At 38.2% G+C, this 17,376-nt stretch overlaps 1 protein-coding gene across 1 annotated transcript; it reads right to left on the reverse strand.

Moving 5' to 3' along the window:
• Positions 1-7,675: 7,675 nt before the first annotated feature.
• On the reverse strand, positions 7,676-12,441 carry spry2 (sprouty RTK signaling antagonist 2). Its single transcript, XM_064327921.1, has 2 exons — positions 11,691-12,441; positions 7,676-9,431 (listed from the first exon to the last, which is right to left on the reverse strand). The coding sequence occupies exon 2, from the start codon at positions 9,378-9,380 to the stop codon at positions 8,439-8,441; it is 942 nt and encodes a 313-aa protein (XP_064183991.1). The 5' UTR covers positions 9,381-9,431; positions 11,691-12,441; the 3' UTR covers positions 7,676-8,438.
• Positions 12,442-17,376: the final 4,935 nt, after the last annotated feature.

Here is a 17,376-nt window from a genome sequence, read left to right on the forward strand (position 1 = left end):
GGGGGTTGTAACCCCCCCAATAATCAAAACCGGCCAATACAACCCCCCCAAATAATCATATCATCATGATGAATGAAAAATATTAACTGTTATAAAACATGATAAAGTGGTTGGTTCTCGCGATTCAATGTAATTAGCACATTGGCTTAGGAACCGGGTGGGACGTGTTCCCCGCAATAATGGAAACAGTTGCATTTGTCCCACCCAATATCGGAAGTGCTATCCTAAAATTTATTCTTACCGTGAAGAGTTCTCACAGTCGGGAAAAATTCTATGACAACGTCAGCTAAAGTCAGTGACTCACAGCGGTTGGAAAGAACGGTAACGGTAATCCTATCAATATGTCAGCTAATGTCAATGTTAGCTAGCTATCAATCAATCAATCAATCAATTTTTAATTAAAGTGCAGAATCACCATGCAGCATGGTCCCAATACACTTTACAAATAATGCAGAACAGAGATGCATTAAAGAAAAAGGAAAGAAAGAAAGAAAGAAAGGAAAAGAAATGTAATTAAATAGACAATTTAAGACATCAAATTTGAAAAGCAGTAGCTATTTAAAACACAGTATTTAAAATGGTATTTAAAACAAAGTATTTAAAACACTGTATAGTTGTCAACAAATGAACTATGATATCTGATAGTAGAGAGGACAATCGAAAAATGTATTTCCGGAAAGTCTGCCTTACCTGTTTACATTTTGGACAGATGTGGCTCGTGGGTAAATCTATCGCTGTTTCCGTCACAGCACTTTCCTAAAATTTCTTCTTACCGTGAAGAGTGCCTGACCCGCAACCGTAGTAATGTGTTAACACTAAATTTTACGACAACGCTAGCTAACCTTTCAAAAGTCGCGTTAAACAAGTAGAAATTAACGCTTGGGCCCGTGCCGGGCCGCCAGCCCCCGTCAAATAATACTTGCCACCAGGCCTAACAACTTATCTTGGGGAAACCCTGTTTGGTATCGTGATACGTGACAACACTAGTATCACGCCTTTTTTAATTGCGGAAGCGCTGCAACTCTACATACACGCCGGGCCATCTAAGTGTTACGATATGCCATCTAAGTGTTACGACGTAGTAAAGGCCTTTACAGCAAATGGCCAGGACACATCCATGGCGACACAACTAAGTAATCCGATAGCGTCTCTTAGCACAAAATTAGCCATAAGTCATCAATATTTTGTACAAACATCATGATATTCAGTAGATATGTCCGGTGAAGGTATATGATCATGAGGACAAAACCATTTTAAAATCGCTCCATAGGGGGCGCGATAGTGCCAATGCTTGGACCCCTCCCGATGCCGCTTGCGGCTTTAATTAATTTATTTATTTATTTATTCATTTGGTTTTGCATCAGGAATAGTCATGGGAAAATAGATTTGTCAAGTTTTGTGTTAGTTTTTTTTATCTCAATTACATAAGCCTTATATAAATGAACACAAAAAACTAGTAAAATGACAAAGCTATATATATATATATATATTTGTATATGCTAAGTAGATTAAATATGTTTCAACAATTTATTGTTTAAAATTCTTTGCCAAACAAAAAATATCAATCCATTGCTATATATAGCGTGCTACATATTTGGTCTATATAACATCCTTCAAATTCTTCACTTTTAGTGCGATGGAATAGATTTGTTTTTTCTTGTAGTTTCTACTATGTCCATCTTTGAAATAATATTAGGCTATACTTAATGAAATATTGCATTAATATATGTATTAAGCTATAATGTATTAAGTAGTGTGTGACACAAAGAAAGAAAAGGCAGGGGGTAGGGTTGTAAGTCAAACAGGAAATAGTTTCTTGTCGTACCACGTCTCTGTGGCCAGCTATACCTAGGCCTTCTGTACTGGAATTGTCGTGTGTTCTGTGAAATGAAAGGAGACTAGAGAATGCTGTTTGAAGTGTTGTCATGGCATCACTTTTCACACCGATGAGTAGCATGAGGCCACATCCTGTGTGCTTTTCTGTGCTTTCTTCATAAAGAGGAATACAACCTCCTTTTTGCTTGCAATTGAAATGCGGTTACAATGGCTGTTTTTTGCTACAAAAACTGGACTCAAATGCAAAATGAAGTAATGTGTTTTATGTTGCAGTGTAAATAATCTGGGCACAGCAGTCAGGAAACCATAGTGACCACATCTCATCAAGGATCCATTATACACTTTGACTGCAGATCTAAAAATCGCTTTTATAATACGCCATTATACTAAATCTGTCTTGGCATTCTAGCTACATGTGCATCACTTCCTGGTAAATGGAAATGGTTTGAGCCTTTTACAGGTCAACCTGCACAAGCACTGCCTTAAATGATCTTAAATCAGGATTATGATGAACCGTCAATTAATTACAATAAGGTTTCTTCAATAAGGTTGACTCCATGAGCTTTACTCTATAAGTCTCCACTGCCAAAAGGCCAGATAATAGATAGGACTAGAAATCACTTTTGTTCACATGGCTACTACATTTAAAAATATATATAAATGCATGCACTTGTGGTTTTATATTTATACCAAACACCTAGTACTACAATTCCTACAATTTTAATTTTCATTATCCTGCTGTTTAACACTGCTACTTTTGCAAAGTGGTAAGATTGAAAATATGAAAAACAAGGCTGATATTGTGCAATTCATAAGTTTAGACTTTTCCACTATGTTGTTGTGTAGGTCATATATAACGCATTAGCACAAATTCACAAAGCATTTATGTCAAATGGCTCACCATTTTTGAGAGACATAGTTACCATGTCAGTTTTGATCAGCTCTTGCCTATTAGTTAGCTTGCACACTTGCAATATTGAGAGTATGCAGATATAGTACTGCTTGTGCCATGACTAAGTATTATCTTGCTTACTAATAACCACAATATTTATTAAGGTTTCAGCACATATACAAAACAGTACAGCTTGCTCACAGTATAGCTGAATATTAGCAAGTGTTTTTTTTTTTTTTAATTTTCCAAAAATGGAATGTGATGATTGATATTTGTATTTGTATGTTCCTATTTTTCTTATTTTTCATTTGCTTGCACACCACAAGCAAGTAAAATCATTGCTCTGTCTTCACATTAATAACAGCTTCATTGACCCTTAAATAATAGGAACAGTTAATAACTGAATCGTGAATATACCCCCAACATTAAGATTTAATATCCATCTTGTTTAATTAAGTCACAATGAATACCATACTGAATTGTACAGATCCCCCCCTCCCCCCCCCAATATGATTCATAACTTGATTATGAACAGAGACTATCAGTCATACACATACAGATAAAGAAAAGAATGGTGCAGTTACTGAGAGCTCTTTTAGGGCAAAGTATTTGGGATTTTTCTCTCTAGAAATCTATTAGGATAGACTGTGAAACAATGTTAAAACAGAAGTTATAAAATAAAGAAGCAGTGTTTTTATAGATGGTGGCTTAAGGATACACAGTTCAAGGGTTTTCCTTAGCAGGCTACAACACTTCAAAAACAACATTATGAACATAGTTTACAGCACTAGAAATCAGCTTAATTTATTTTGCATGTTATTTCAGGAATATGTCTAAATATATTTACCAAAATGGAGCTTGAAATTGGTATTTAAAAATAATAACCATTTGTTCTGCTGATTCCTTTATGTAAAAGACCAGTTGGACACACATAATCCACCACAACAGGCTGGTGTATGAGTACCTCAACCCGGACTGCATAGCTGTTTGATTGCTTAAGCCCAGTGGTCAGACAATAGGACCATAAAGAATGGCCTCTTCCTTCCTTCCTTCCTGTCGAGTGTTCTGCATTAGTGAACAGATTCAATAGCTCTCTGCTTCACAGCAACGCTGGACTGCAGTGCCGACTAAAATCAACAAAGAGCCATTCTAGGGCATTTCCAATTGCCCCACTGCCAAGTCATTGCACCGAGGAATTCTTTTTGTTCCGTGTGTGTGTATCTGCAGGGATTTGTGTGTTTGGGAATGGGGTGGGGGTGGCGGGTGGTTGGGGGTTTGACAACTTCTCTGATATTTAAAAACTAATAAATGCAGCCATTTTGTTTTAAGTAAAAAAAAAAAAGCTTGTTTTTAGTGAGAAAATTACATTTTAAATATTTTACTATGAGTGTACTTTCAAAGATTAATCATAACAGAGATGTTGATCTGTACTTGTTCCATGAATAAGAGAGATGATGTTTGCTTAAAATAACAGCAACATCATACAAATGGACTCATAGGGCAGTGTGCTCTGTGTATTAAAATGCTTTCTACCCAATTGTAAAAAATAAAAATGAAAGTCATATGAAGATTTCCCAAGCTACTTGGGAATGTAATCCTGGTAAAAATGATTTTACCTGAAAACGTCTTACATACTCATAACATGCAATCCATGTGAATGTAACAACTTTCTTAGATACTGCCAACTGAAAGATGACCATGAGGACAGACTATTTATTGCACTGTATTGTGTTCAACATTAACCACTCCCTCTCAAACCATAGACTTTAGATCACTCGTATTATTACGGATAGTGGATAGCTCATTCTTTTTTAAATTCCCATCACCACACCCATGATCACCGTTGCACTGTAAGCTTGCCATAAAAAAGCCATGTCCATTCTGTACAACCGATTGACAAAGAATAAGGGAGGTGCAGTTCGCACCCACAAAACACCCCCCAAGCATCTGTCTTGTAGACTCCTTTCGAGCTCTGTAACCTTTTCATAGCACATAGCCAGAGGCAACGTGTCTTCTGGTTTTTTTTTTTGTCAGTTTTTACTGCAACCTGTTTTTTAACAACTTCCTAACTTCCTGTGTCTGTGACTTGTAAGAGCACATGTTTTCAGGGCCAATCTTGCGTCGGTTTCACTCCCACATTGCATCTTTTTTTCTCACGTCAGGCCTATTTCTGTTTCTCAGCATTGCGTTCGTTTATAGTTGTTTATGCCCCTCTAATTCCCGATGAACTCTGCTTGCACCGACATGAGCATTTGCCGTGGCAGCTTTTCAAAGGGGTGTCATTTTTCCCCCCAATAATCTGCCTTCCTTTTGTGCTGGAGGCACATTAACAACACATTTACGGCTGGAAGCCTTCTCTCTCCGAGCTAAGATTCCTGTACTATTCTAAGGCTGGCTCATCCCCATTAGCACACAAATACAAAACACACACCAACCCAAAGCCCCCTCCAAGAATACCAAGCAGTGGCAGGTAGTTGAAGGGCTTAGAAAGCTGAAACAGCCAAGTCCATAGAAAACGGGATGAATACGTAAGGACCTGAATGTGGGGTAAACTGTTAGCCTTTTGTCATTTAAAGTGACGTCTTTAACCCTTTGCCTTCGCAGGCATGTGTGCCACCAACCCCCACCTCTTCTAGCACTCACCATTAAAAACAATAAGGGAAAGGAAGTTTTATAACTGAAGGAAAAAAATAATGCCTTTAATGATTAACATTTGTAGGCTCTTGTTTCCACGAATAAAAAGGCAAAAAAAGGGACCCTATGAGATGTAAGCTGCAATTAAGTCAGTTGTTCTAAATGTGCATTTTAAAACATTGCAGCATAGTGTAATATTACGGAAAATAACATGAAAATGGATTTAGAAATAAGTGAGGCCAGTGGAAGAGGCACATATATTGAGTATATCCATTTGTATTAGTATCAACAAAGTATGACTCGTGGGTAATAAGGCCTGATTATTCAAAGTAAAACACAACTTATTCACGTGACTCCTAGTGTAACTGAATTACATTAAGTTCAATCATTGGCATGCAATGTCCAAACTCCCAAAACTGAACAAGGGAAAAGGTCTGCCATTTCTGATGTGCGGAAAAGTGCACCATTCATGTAGACTTGTTTAATGCCCATGTGGGTACACCCTTGCCATTCATTTAGTCAGAAAAATTATGTTTTTAAGCAAAAACAGGTGATTACACTGCTAGAGTTGCATGAACAGATAAGAATGTATAGCTTCTTTTAGACAGGGTATTTAGATGAAGGCAAATTATGTATCCTCATGAAAACTGGCCCAATTTTAAATGTGCGCACACACACACAGTTATCATACACATTGATATAGTGTTTTATTTACCAAAATAAATGTGCTTTTTTAACAAATATAACTTATCAATTTCAGAGACTTGGGCTCCTCTTGTCAATTGTATCCTTGTATTTGTCTTCTGTCCTTTGGTCAACCTTCTCATTGCATCAGACATAGAACTGATTGAAATCATTGCTTTTAAGAAACTACATGTGTGTGCAATTTGTAAGTTGTGTAATGTTTATAAGTTCAGTTATGCAAAAAGGACTTGTGTATTTCTTTTACCAAAGAAGAATTGTGTTTGCATTTTTAAGCAACATTTCCCATGGAAAGTTTCCACAACATGAGTAACTGAGGGAAACCACACAAAAAAGTACAGCCTACAGCAATGATTAATGCTTCACCTGATGACAGCAAGCAATTCACTCACTTAAATGCTTGAACCACAGCAAATGTTCCCCTTGGAGGTATGAAAGGAAAGAAAATCAAAGGTATGCAACTTTTTTTTTTTTTTTTTTTTCATTTGTGCAATCTATTTTGAGAACATGCCCAACTCAAATTTAGTTAGAAGTTATTGGAGGACCAGGTAAGCAGGATAATTGTCTTATTCAGTTTTCCCTCTTTAGCCATTCTGAATTTTTAAAGACTTGACTACTTTCCAATGTTCTAAACATATTTTCTTGATTACACAATACAGATTGTCATTTTCTTTCATGGTAATTACAAAATATCCAATCTATCCAGTTAATGTGCACTTTCAGTTTAGTACTGAAAAACATATATCCATTCATAGGTTTAGTAAATCATCACTACAAACAATATCTAAAAGTATACTGTGAAGAATACCTTTTATAGTTGTCCAAACTGTATTTGTAATCATTTAAGCTTATTTGACTGATGCAATGTTTTCTCCCATGGGCTCCAGGTCGTATTCCATATGGCTTTGTGCACACTAAACATCTGGTGGAGAAACTAAAACCAGAACAAGCAACAAAGCGGGGACTGTGTATGTTGCCCTACAGCTAGTCCGACTAAAGAATGCCTGCAAAATGATTTGGCTTCTTTATAACTTCCAGATGCACACTTGGAAACAACATGAGGATTTCAGCAATTGAAACTAGTTAGAAAGGTAGTTAGCCAAGTCTTATTTCTCTCCCTCTCTCTATAAAGATGTGTTACTTCCTTTTTTACATTACATTACATTACATTACAGGCATTTAGCAGACGCTCTTATCCAGAGCGACTTACACAACTTTTACTTAGCACTTTACATTGTATCCATTTATACAGCTGGATATATACTGAAGCAATGCAGGTTAAGTACCTTGCTCAAGGGTACAACGGCAGTGTCCTTACCCGGGATTCGAACCTGCGACCTTTCGGTTACAAGCGCAGTTCCTTACCCACTGCGCCACACTCCGTCCTCCGTCCGACTTTTACTTCCCAAAGTCATTTCGTAATTTTTCTCCTGAAGTAATGCGTACTGGTGTTACCTGATTCTAACCTTTCAAGCCTGGAAAAATTATTCACTTATCTCTCAGTACTGATTAAGATCAACTTCTCTCACACAGGTCATTGTCAAGCACCGAAGCATACTCACAAGGACATTCAAAATGTTGCACACAGGAATTGAGACAAAATACACAGTCTACTTTCAAACATTAATATATTTTCTATTTTATAGTGAACATAAGCATCAGGCCTGACACCCTTGTCACCCTCATTTTCAGCAACCACAAAAGTATACTTTAAAACAGGGCAAAGTTTTAGATGTCTCTCAAAATAAATATATTTTTTTTTATAAAATAATAAAACTTCAAATAAATATACTTTACACTAGACAATATGCTGAAAATTTAGAAAATAGACTTTCTTAGGCTCACTGTACAATTTGCATGTATATTTGAGGGGATAAGTTTCATGCAAGGTAGTCTACCTGACTGATATACATTCAAATGAATGTACAACATTAGTATGTGTGTACATAAATGCATACATATATACACACACACACACACACTTTTTCAATCAAGTTGCCTCTGGGTTGGCACAATGTTTCACAGTTGTAATGTATATATACAAAAATAAAACTTCTCTGGCAAAAAGTCAGCTAATTTACATATTCTGGAAATACTACTCACAAACAGTTGGTAAGGAAAGTTTGTAGCTGTAGCTTATCAGTTGTATTAATAGTCTGTACGATTAACATTCTGAATCTGTGTCAGAAAATGACTTCTCCACAAACCTCCCTTGTTAAAAAATTGTAGCTGGAAAAAAAAAAAAAACAACGTGAACCACTCCAAACAAACAGCTATGTACACTCCCATCCCACCTTGTACTACAGTGCCAGAACTAAAGTTAATAACCGTTGCCGCTGATGATGAAATCCTATTCGGATTTAAGGTGCTCGCCTTACGTTAGCTTTTCAGCATTTTTGCAGTGGACAATGTTGGTGTTTTTGCACCTACAGCCTGGTCGCCTGGCACGGTCGTAGCAGCACTGGGTCAGGCTGAGGCACCCCTTTGCTGGAAGGTAACACAGCAAGCAAGGCATAAAGACGGACAGGACGCCCATGGCAGACCAGCGCACGCAGCAGTGGGACTGGCTGCAGGAGCAGGGCTTGTCCGTGCAGACGTCCTCGTCGTCGCTCGAGCAGTGGTAGAAAAGGCACTTGACGCAGCAGACGCACGTGCTGTAGTCCAGGACGTTCTGCGCCGAGCAGACGCAGCGCCGGGCACAGAACCAGCACGAGGGCAGGGTCCGAGGGCACGTGCACTCCTCGCACTTGCACTTCCCGCACTCCTCGCAGCGGTATGCGTGCTTTCCCGACTCCTCCTCCACGGAGGCCTTCAGCTTCTCCACCGCGACTTCCGAGAGCTTGGGCTGCGTCCTGATAATCCGCTCAGAGTGGGAGCTCTCCAGGAGCCTGTGCTCGGAAGACGTGCTGCTGGTGCTCATCCGCGTGCTACTCCGGGAGCCGGCGCTCGCTGTACTCACCGACCTGGTGAAAGCGGTGGGAGAAGTGTGCACGTGCTGGTGGTGCTGGTGGCTGTGCCCTCTCGGAACGGACCTCTGCTGCTCCTGCTCGATCAACAGGTCCTCAGCTGGCTCCATTTTCTGCTGGGAGGTCGACAAAGTGCCGACCTGTTTACTCCCCGGTCTGTGCGCCACCATAGGTCCTTCTGTGTACTGATTGGTACTCCTGATTATCCGAATCTGATCCAGCGAGAGCACCTGGACCTGCTGGCTCAAGGCCTCCCTGGGATCGGAATCCCCAACATGCTGCCTCCCGCTGTCATGGAGAGCGTGCAGCAAGCCAGGAGACCCATTGCCATTCTGAGTTCTTGTCTCCATGTTTAATCTGAAGAGGGATCTCTCCTGCAGGCATTGAACACATCTGAAGTCCTGTAAGAGATGAAACCAGCAAGTCAAGTATAAGCTTGGGCCGAAATAATAATCTCACATATTAAGATTGACGTAATTGATAGAGCCAAATCTGCCACCACTTATTTGCATCCAATTGGTATAATGAGAATGCAAGAAAACTCCTTCAAATCCTTGTCAGCTACTCTGCTGTACACTCCTAAATGAGAAAACAGGATGTTGCCATTATGAATGGGTCCATAGCTCACTTTAAGACAACAATAGATAGCAAGATCATGAAGGTGCTGTATTTCCCCCCTCGTTTTGTCAAACATGAACAAGTTTTACCAGTATAATCTAAAAATGAATGAAGGGCTGTGTTGTACTTGCAGATTTTTTCTCTTAACTGTGGCCCAGCACTATGGACTTCATGTTTTCACCTCATAAGAACACACCCATAGTTGTATAAACAAGTAAGCGATGGGGTAGTTCTAAAGAATTTCACATATTATCATTTTGCAGAAGGACTCACAGCCAATATATTCAATAAGCCTAACTGATAAAATTCAGTTGGTATCAACATTTGAGGAAACCCAATATAAGATCAAAGTGACCTGAATGTAAACTGAACTTTGCATAACTGAACATATAAAAATAATATGTAATAAATTACAGCTGTGACATCCAAAATATGAATGCAGCAATCTGACATGTGGGCTACACAATTAGGCCTATGCAAACTGAGTGTTTCTGGCTATAAATCGACACACTTGATAGTATATTGCTAGAGGGGACACTAAAACATGTATTATAATGCTAAAGATAGATTTTACATAACAAATGGCTTACAATAGACCTGTGCATTTAAAAGGACCCGTGAAGCTATTAAGCAAGGGGAGTACAAAGTATGGCTTAATTAGAATCTCAAAAGTGAAAACACAATTGCATATACTCAGAAACGAGATCCATTATTTATTTTGAAAGATTTTGATGAGAAAACCTTAATTTCATGCAATATCCTAGTCAATCCTAGATCATTGTCTACAGAATCAAATCAAGTAAGCTGTTATTTGAAACTGAGAGAACCAAAGTTATTAAATATGTTTAAATAGTATGAGTCTACTCAGTAAGTTTCACAAAAGTTTCTCATGAGTTGCATGTAGGTTTGTGCAAATTTCTGACAACAGAAAGCAAACCCCCTGTGTGGTCGGTTGTCTGGCCACCACGAAAAAGTGAAGTTATAAATCGCACCAGAAAAGGATGCAAGATTCAAGTGACACCGTTTAGCATTCACATTCACACAAACGATACAGTTAGACTAAACTGTTAATGTGATGAAACAAAACTATGTAAATTCATAAAATGTAAAGAGGCGAAGCAAAGGTCATTGTGTGCGCGTTATGATTGTGTGACTATTCGAAGTAAGTTAAGGTTGTCATTGGGGTGGGGCTTTTGACAGACAAATAGCTAGCCCTGATAACAAGTAAAAAGTTTCCGAAACCAATTTGTGTCAACAAAACCGCAAACAGCGTGCACTGCATCTTAAAATAACCTTAACCGGAAAATGGAAATTGTACCATCATCACCGTTAGCTACCTTGGCTAATTATATTATCTAGCTAGCTAAGCAATGCATTCGACAAGGGCAAAAATGACTTTAACAAGCGCGTGTAATGTACTGGTTCAGTTGAATTAACAATTGCTAGCCATTGACTTATTTACACTAATGTTTACACTACATCTAGCGAATATTACATAACTAGATAGCTACACCCTAGACCCAGTTAAACGAGACTTTAAAAAGTCAACATTAAATAGATATAATTATTTTGTTGGATAGCTAGCTAGTTCCAATGTTTTCATGTTTATCGAACATTAGCGAAATAAAGTTATTGTATCTTGCCAACCAAAATGTCGGTAATAGCTCACTAAGTATTAATATTTAAATGAACATATATAAGATAGCCAAAACTCCACAGCACGCATAATCGAACATTATACAGTTATAACAAACTGCATACTAAATGCACAACACCGTAACGTCAGCACTTAAGTCATCTGTAAAGCTAACGTTACAGAATAGCTCAAATGGCGCGCAGTGAGCCCATGTTAGTTACACACAGAGATCGCCTAGTCACTGCTGCCGAATCCGAACGCTTCGAACACACGGGCAGAATTCACAAAGCTAGCTGATAGTATTACATGCTAGCTAGTTCGGTTGGCCACTAAAGGTTTCCCAAAGTCATCCTGCAAAAGGCTGATGCTTTACTGTAGTTACACAGTTTACTTTTTAAACACTTACCGTGCTCACACTGCTGCCACCCTCCTTTTTGTTTTGAGTAGAAGTTGCTAACAAGGTAACTCCAAAAACGGGATCTTTGCCTTAAAAACAACTTAATGAAGAAACTGGCAGCTCCTCCGCAAAATGCAGCTGAATAATTTTCTTCCAGTAATTAGTGCCGATCCACTTTTTGCATGAAAAATATTTTCAAACGTATTCCTTTCAAGTGAACACGTGGACGTACACAGCAGCAGAGAATAAAGCCATTAGCTAGCTAGTTAGCTAGCTCGTTATCTACTTTCTGCTATAAAAGTACCTAGCGAATGTTAGCTAAATATATTCCGCAAGCGAAGCGTTAGCAAACTCGATGTGAAATGTAGCTAAATCTACAAAATCGCTCATCGATATTGAAACGCGCACAGTGGCATGCGTGATGGATTGTTCTCAAGAACCGACGTTGTGGTTATTGAATGTTTGGCTGCTTTGCACACTGAGGTGCTTTCAAGTTTTTTCTCGTCTTATTTTTTTCTTCTTTCCGGAGGAGGTCGGGTTTATGCAGTAAATGGCGTCATGTGGAAGTGAGGGGGAACAGAGAAGTTGTTGTCCCAGAGGATATATCGTATCCGGTCCCAGCTCATTGGCTCCACAGGACTTTGCATTCACACTGTTCTGTGCCAGCAACTGCTCTGAACTGCGGGGTCATTCTAAAATTCTGTGAAGATTTGACAAACAGTTGGCCGAAAAGTGAAACGTATACTTGATTGTGCTGTTAGATGATAACACAGAGAGAGAGAAAAAAAAAATCAAACCTTGAAGAACAAAGTACAAAGGGCGATACCGGATGCTACAAAAAGAATACTATGATTGTCATTCACATCATTGTGAGTTCTCAGCAGTATGTCGAAACAATTTTTTTAAAGATGTTTTCGCATGCACTGCAGACAAATTTGGTACAAGATGAATGATTGGGCTGCATATGTGATTAGGCTACGGTGGCAGAGAAACGACAACATTTGCTGCTTGGATTTTTATTTTGTAATAAAAAAAAGTGTATGTGACAGCTGTCTCCATCAACTGTGCATTAAAACAAGAAAAAGCTTGCATACTGATTAAAAGTATTATACTGAATCACAATTTAATCATATTTCTCAGGCTCGTTCAGACATTTTTTGAATATGCATATGCAGGAGTGTGACCAAAACCAATGGCTATGCTGCCAGCTGTACTGTATCTGACTTATACTGCACAATCTGTGGCTTATTATCTACTTCCAACTTTAAAAGCTTACTAGCTAAACGTTGGTGTTCTGTAAGTGAATTGTATGGTCACAGATCTGATACAAAAAAAGAGTAAAATAAAGTGGAGGACAAAACTTGTCAGAAACAAATGATTTCAATAGCCCTTTACACAAAAATGTCAAGATATCTTTATGTTTCTGAGTTCTTGAAATTGTTGTTCTGCTGCTTTAATCCAAAGGGCTGAAATAAGAGCACAATCAATTTATTTTTAAAGGTATACTATGCAGGTTCTTTGCAGCTCTTCTAGACTGTGTTTGTCTCCTCCTCCGTCCTCAACCCCACCCACACCATCATTGAGGACACACCCTTGAGCAATACAAGCAAAATGTCAAGCGAAGAGGTGAGGTGGTCAGAAATATTGAAAATCACATTTTGAGCAACATGAATGATTCCATATAACTTGTAACAGTAATTAGGCAGTGTTATAACAATCTTTTACATTGAGTGCACCCCTTAACATGTGAGAACATCACATAGTACTCCACTCCACACATGATGGTGGTTGATAGTCATGACACTGTTTCATATCTTCCTAACCCAGGTGGTGCCTTACAAACACAATTGAACCCCCTGTTAGTGATTGATAGTTTTTCACACTGCCGCTTACCTCTGGTTACCTCTGGTTAACCCTGGTTCTATGTTGTCAATGCGATCGGGAAACCCTGTGGTGATTACATTTTTATTAAATGAAAGGTGATTCATCATTCCAATATAGTCTTTGTAAATTAATGTTTAATAAGAATTATGTTATTAACTTTATTTTTATAAACCAATGAATTTGATGCAAAAGTAATGATGACTATATATGGAGTGTTTCCTAAACAAAACAAGACCAGGTCAAAACCTAGTATATGGCTGGACCTAACACACGTGATCTGGCCACGTGATCCGGCCGACCAATGGTGTAACTTCATCACTCACTCAGTCACTCAGTCACAGACATTCGCGTTTGTAGGGCTGGCCCCACTGTTGTGGTCCAGCCAAAAATAGTGTATCTGATCATCCAGAAATAATTTTTGGAATTAGGTTTTTATGGCAGTTACAAATATTGTGAACTGGAAACAATGCACAATAATTAAGTAAGAGTATTCACTTGTCAGTTCGGCGATTTTCATTGCAACTTTACAGCACCTGTAAAATAACTGCTTAGATGGCATGCGCCAGAATGATCGCACTTAATTTTGATTAATTGTACATTTTGGAATTACAATGAGCAAAGAGTCAAATAGCAGGCTGTAAAGGAAAGGTTGGCCGATGTTGTTCCTTGGAACAGCAAAATCTATAGCATATTTGTGGACCAATAAGATGGGACACTTGCTATGCATCAGTCAAAGTAATGAGAGAATCAATAATTTGTTCAATTGGTGGTTTGGTGCTCAGGGTCATTGTGATATGTCAAACCCACAAATGTGGAAAATTGTAATTATGTAAACAATATGCTTTGAGACTAAAGTAAATGTATGTTCTGCACAATCCAGAAAATCCATTGTTATATTGTCAAACAATATGATTTTTTTCTAGTTTTCATCTGCCCATTTATTTTTTAAAATGTGATAAATATAAATCTAGTTCGTCTTGAATGGTGTATAATGCCAATGCACGTGTTAGAATTCCTCATTAGTCAACTGCATGTATCCAAAAGATATTATCATATAATGCATTGCTCTTATTCATAAAACCAAAACAACCATGTAAATAATCATTTGCTGTGTTTCACTTAAGTCAACATGCCACACCCATGAGGTCAACAATATTGCAAATGAGTCATGAGGGGATAGGTAGTGGCTGTTAGCTTGTCAGAAAGGTATCTCACCAAACACTATAATAAACCACCTGCATTCAAATGTAAGACACGAAGAAGAGAGGATCCAGACTGAATACAGTGGATACAATCTTGCATCAATGTATGCATTCATATATGGATAGAATTATGATCACAATTCCTATAGCGGCAACATGCCTTCAAATTCTTCTGTCATAACTAGTTCCAAGGAAAAACCCACAGCAGATTTAAACAAAGGACAAGACAGACCATCACTCAGGGACTAAATGCATTACATCACATTGGACTTTTATTTTTCGTGGCAAGCATAGCTATTCCTGACATAATGTATATTAACAGGTCAAATAATCCCTCTGAACATGAAAAGTACCTAATTAAGAAAAATGAATAGCTTGTTAAAATTATGGGATTGCAATTGTGATTGAAACAAAAACCAGCACATACAGGGGGTCCCCAGACCCAAGTTTGAATACTAGTGCAAGCCATCATATCCAGTGAACAGTCTAGTGACTGCAGCTCAACTGTGGGCAAAGGCTAAAATGGAGCAGGACCATAATTAATGGACGATGCCTGCTATATGTATCATGTTCATCCTGCAGTAAGCACCAAATGAAGCTAGTAATTACGGTTGCCAGCATTCACAGATTTTGGTTGCTATATATTTACTATCCACCACAAATGTTATTAACATTTAACTAGATGACCATACTTTGTACATTATAAAAAGAATAACATTACCACCACCTCCACTCCACCTTTCCAGCTTCATCATATATTATTTTCAGGCACCTATCTGAAGTCATCAGGCACTGCCAGTACTTTATAAGGTGACCAGGGTATTTTATTTCTATTGTTTTTCACATACGTGTATTGTCCTGTATTTTCTTGATTAGTACCATTCTTGGGGACAAAAAGGCACATTTGTTTTCAGGGATGCTAATCATGGGGAATTTCTCCTTAAATGTTATGAGTTTTTGAAAAATTCAAGGGGTAGGTTTCAAAGGAAATAGGCAAGATTATCAGAGTCGTGGTTTTGATTTCTCTTGTCATTAAATGATTTTGAGAAGTGATTGAAGTTGTCTGTTAATCGTTAACTTTATCTGAAATTGTTTTACTTTTAATCAGAGAACTTTCAAAATTTTCTCTTGAGACCTTGACAGTAAAATGTATTCTTGTCTTTTTTCTCAGTGAAAAAATTGCTTTTTGACATGAAATTAATTAAGATAAATCAGTAAATCTAAATTTTGCCAGAGGGCCAAGCCCTTCATTCTGTTCAGATTTTCTCAAATTTGAAATGTCAACATAAAAAATAATACTCTGCCATTGAGAGTGTCAGAAGAGTAAACTGAACAGCTATAGACACAGGGTCAACTAGAAGAGTTTTTAAGAGGCTCCTCATATATTTTCAGCCATTTACTGAGGTATAATTATGGAAGATTTTGACAGGGTCAGTTTTATTCCCATTAGCACCTCTGAGGTTACAACAGAGTTTTTTTGGCTGGACCGCAACAGCAGGACCAGCCCTACAAACGCGAATGTCTGTGACTGAGTGACTGAGAGACTGAGTGACTGAGTGATGAAGTTACACCATTGGTCGGCCGGATCACGTGTGTCATGACAACCAAATAAACAACAGCGTGAGTACAACATTTTCTCCTCAGGTAGAGTTACAAACAGGGCAGCGGATTGGATTACGTTACCGGAGAACAAGAAAAAAGGTAGATTTAACTAGCTAACATTGAGTTAGATAGATTTTACAGTTTAAAAAAACATTCACAATGTATTCTTTATTGATGTTCATGGCCAACTATTTCTTATTAATATTAATAATATATTGTGAAATAATGTTCCAGCTAATGTTAGCTAGGTAACGTAAACAGATGTGCAACTATATATGAAATAGGCAAAATATCACTAACAACCTGTACCTAGTTATGTAGGAAAAAATGTCCTTGTTATCCTCCAGTGTTTTTTTTTTTTCAGTAGGTTCCCAATTTTTTTAAGGTGCCAGCAAATAAGTCAGAAGTGGCCCAGCGCTAGCTTTTGGTTGCTAAGGGGACCTGTATCGACCACCCCATATAAATGAATGGAACTTGACATAAATGTGCTAGCATACTGTATAAGTGTCCTGTCTTGCGTATTTGAGGTAAATATGAGAAAGGGTGGTTGCTATCAGCACGTCCAGGAATCGTTACATATTCACAGTTGTAACCCAAGTCGCAGGACACAAAATAGCCATTAGGAAAGCAGTTTGAAATTATGAAGCATTGTCTGTGCCATTGGGTTTAATGTGTCGCGATGAGATAATTCCGAGCGTGTTCCTTGTCTTAAAGGTGATATAGTAAATAAGGCTGTATTAATATAACTAAATATATATGTATGAAGTTGGTTTATCACATTTAGAAAGTTTATTATGTGTATTTTCACAGGACTTACATTTTAATAGGTGACAATGCCTAGTTCTCTCTAATAAATTACGAAGTAAATACACCAGCGGTTCAGGTGGTCAATACACCCGCCCCTAGGGTGGGCGATAATGGGCTCTCGCACTAACGTTACTTTCGCTAGAGAGGGGCTCAAGGTTCTTAGCTAAGCCCCGAAGTTTTGAAGGGAAAGAAATTCCTTC

This window comes from Anguilla rostrata, chromosome 3 (genome assembly GCF_018555375.3).
Source record: "Anguilla rostrata isolate EN2019 chromosome 3, ASM1855537v3, whole genome shotgun sequence".
NCBI lineage: Eukaryota > Metazoa > Chordata > Actinopteri > Anguilliformes > Anguillidae > Anguilla > Anguilla rostrata.

Coding starts and splice junctions, on each gene's coding strand:
- spry2 (XM_064327921.1), bottom strand. CDS start 9,380: ATGGAGACAAGAACTCAGAATGGCAATGGGTCTCCTGGCTTGCTGCAC.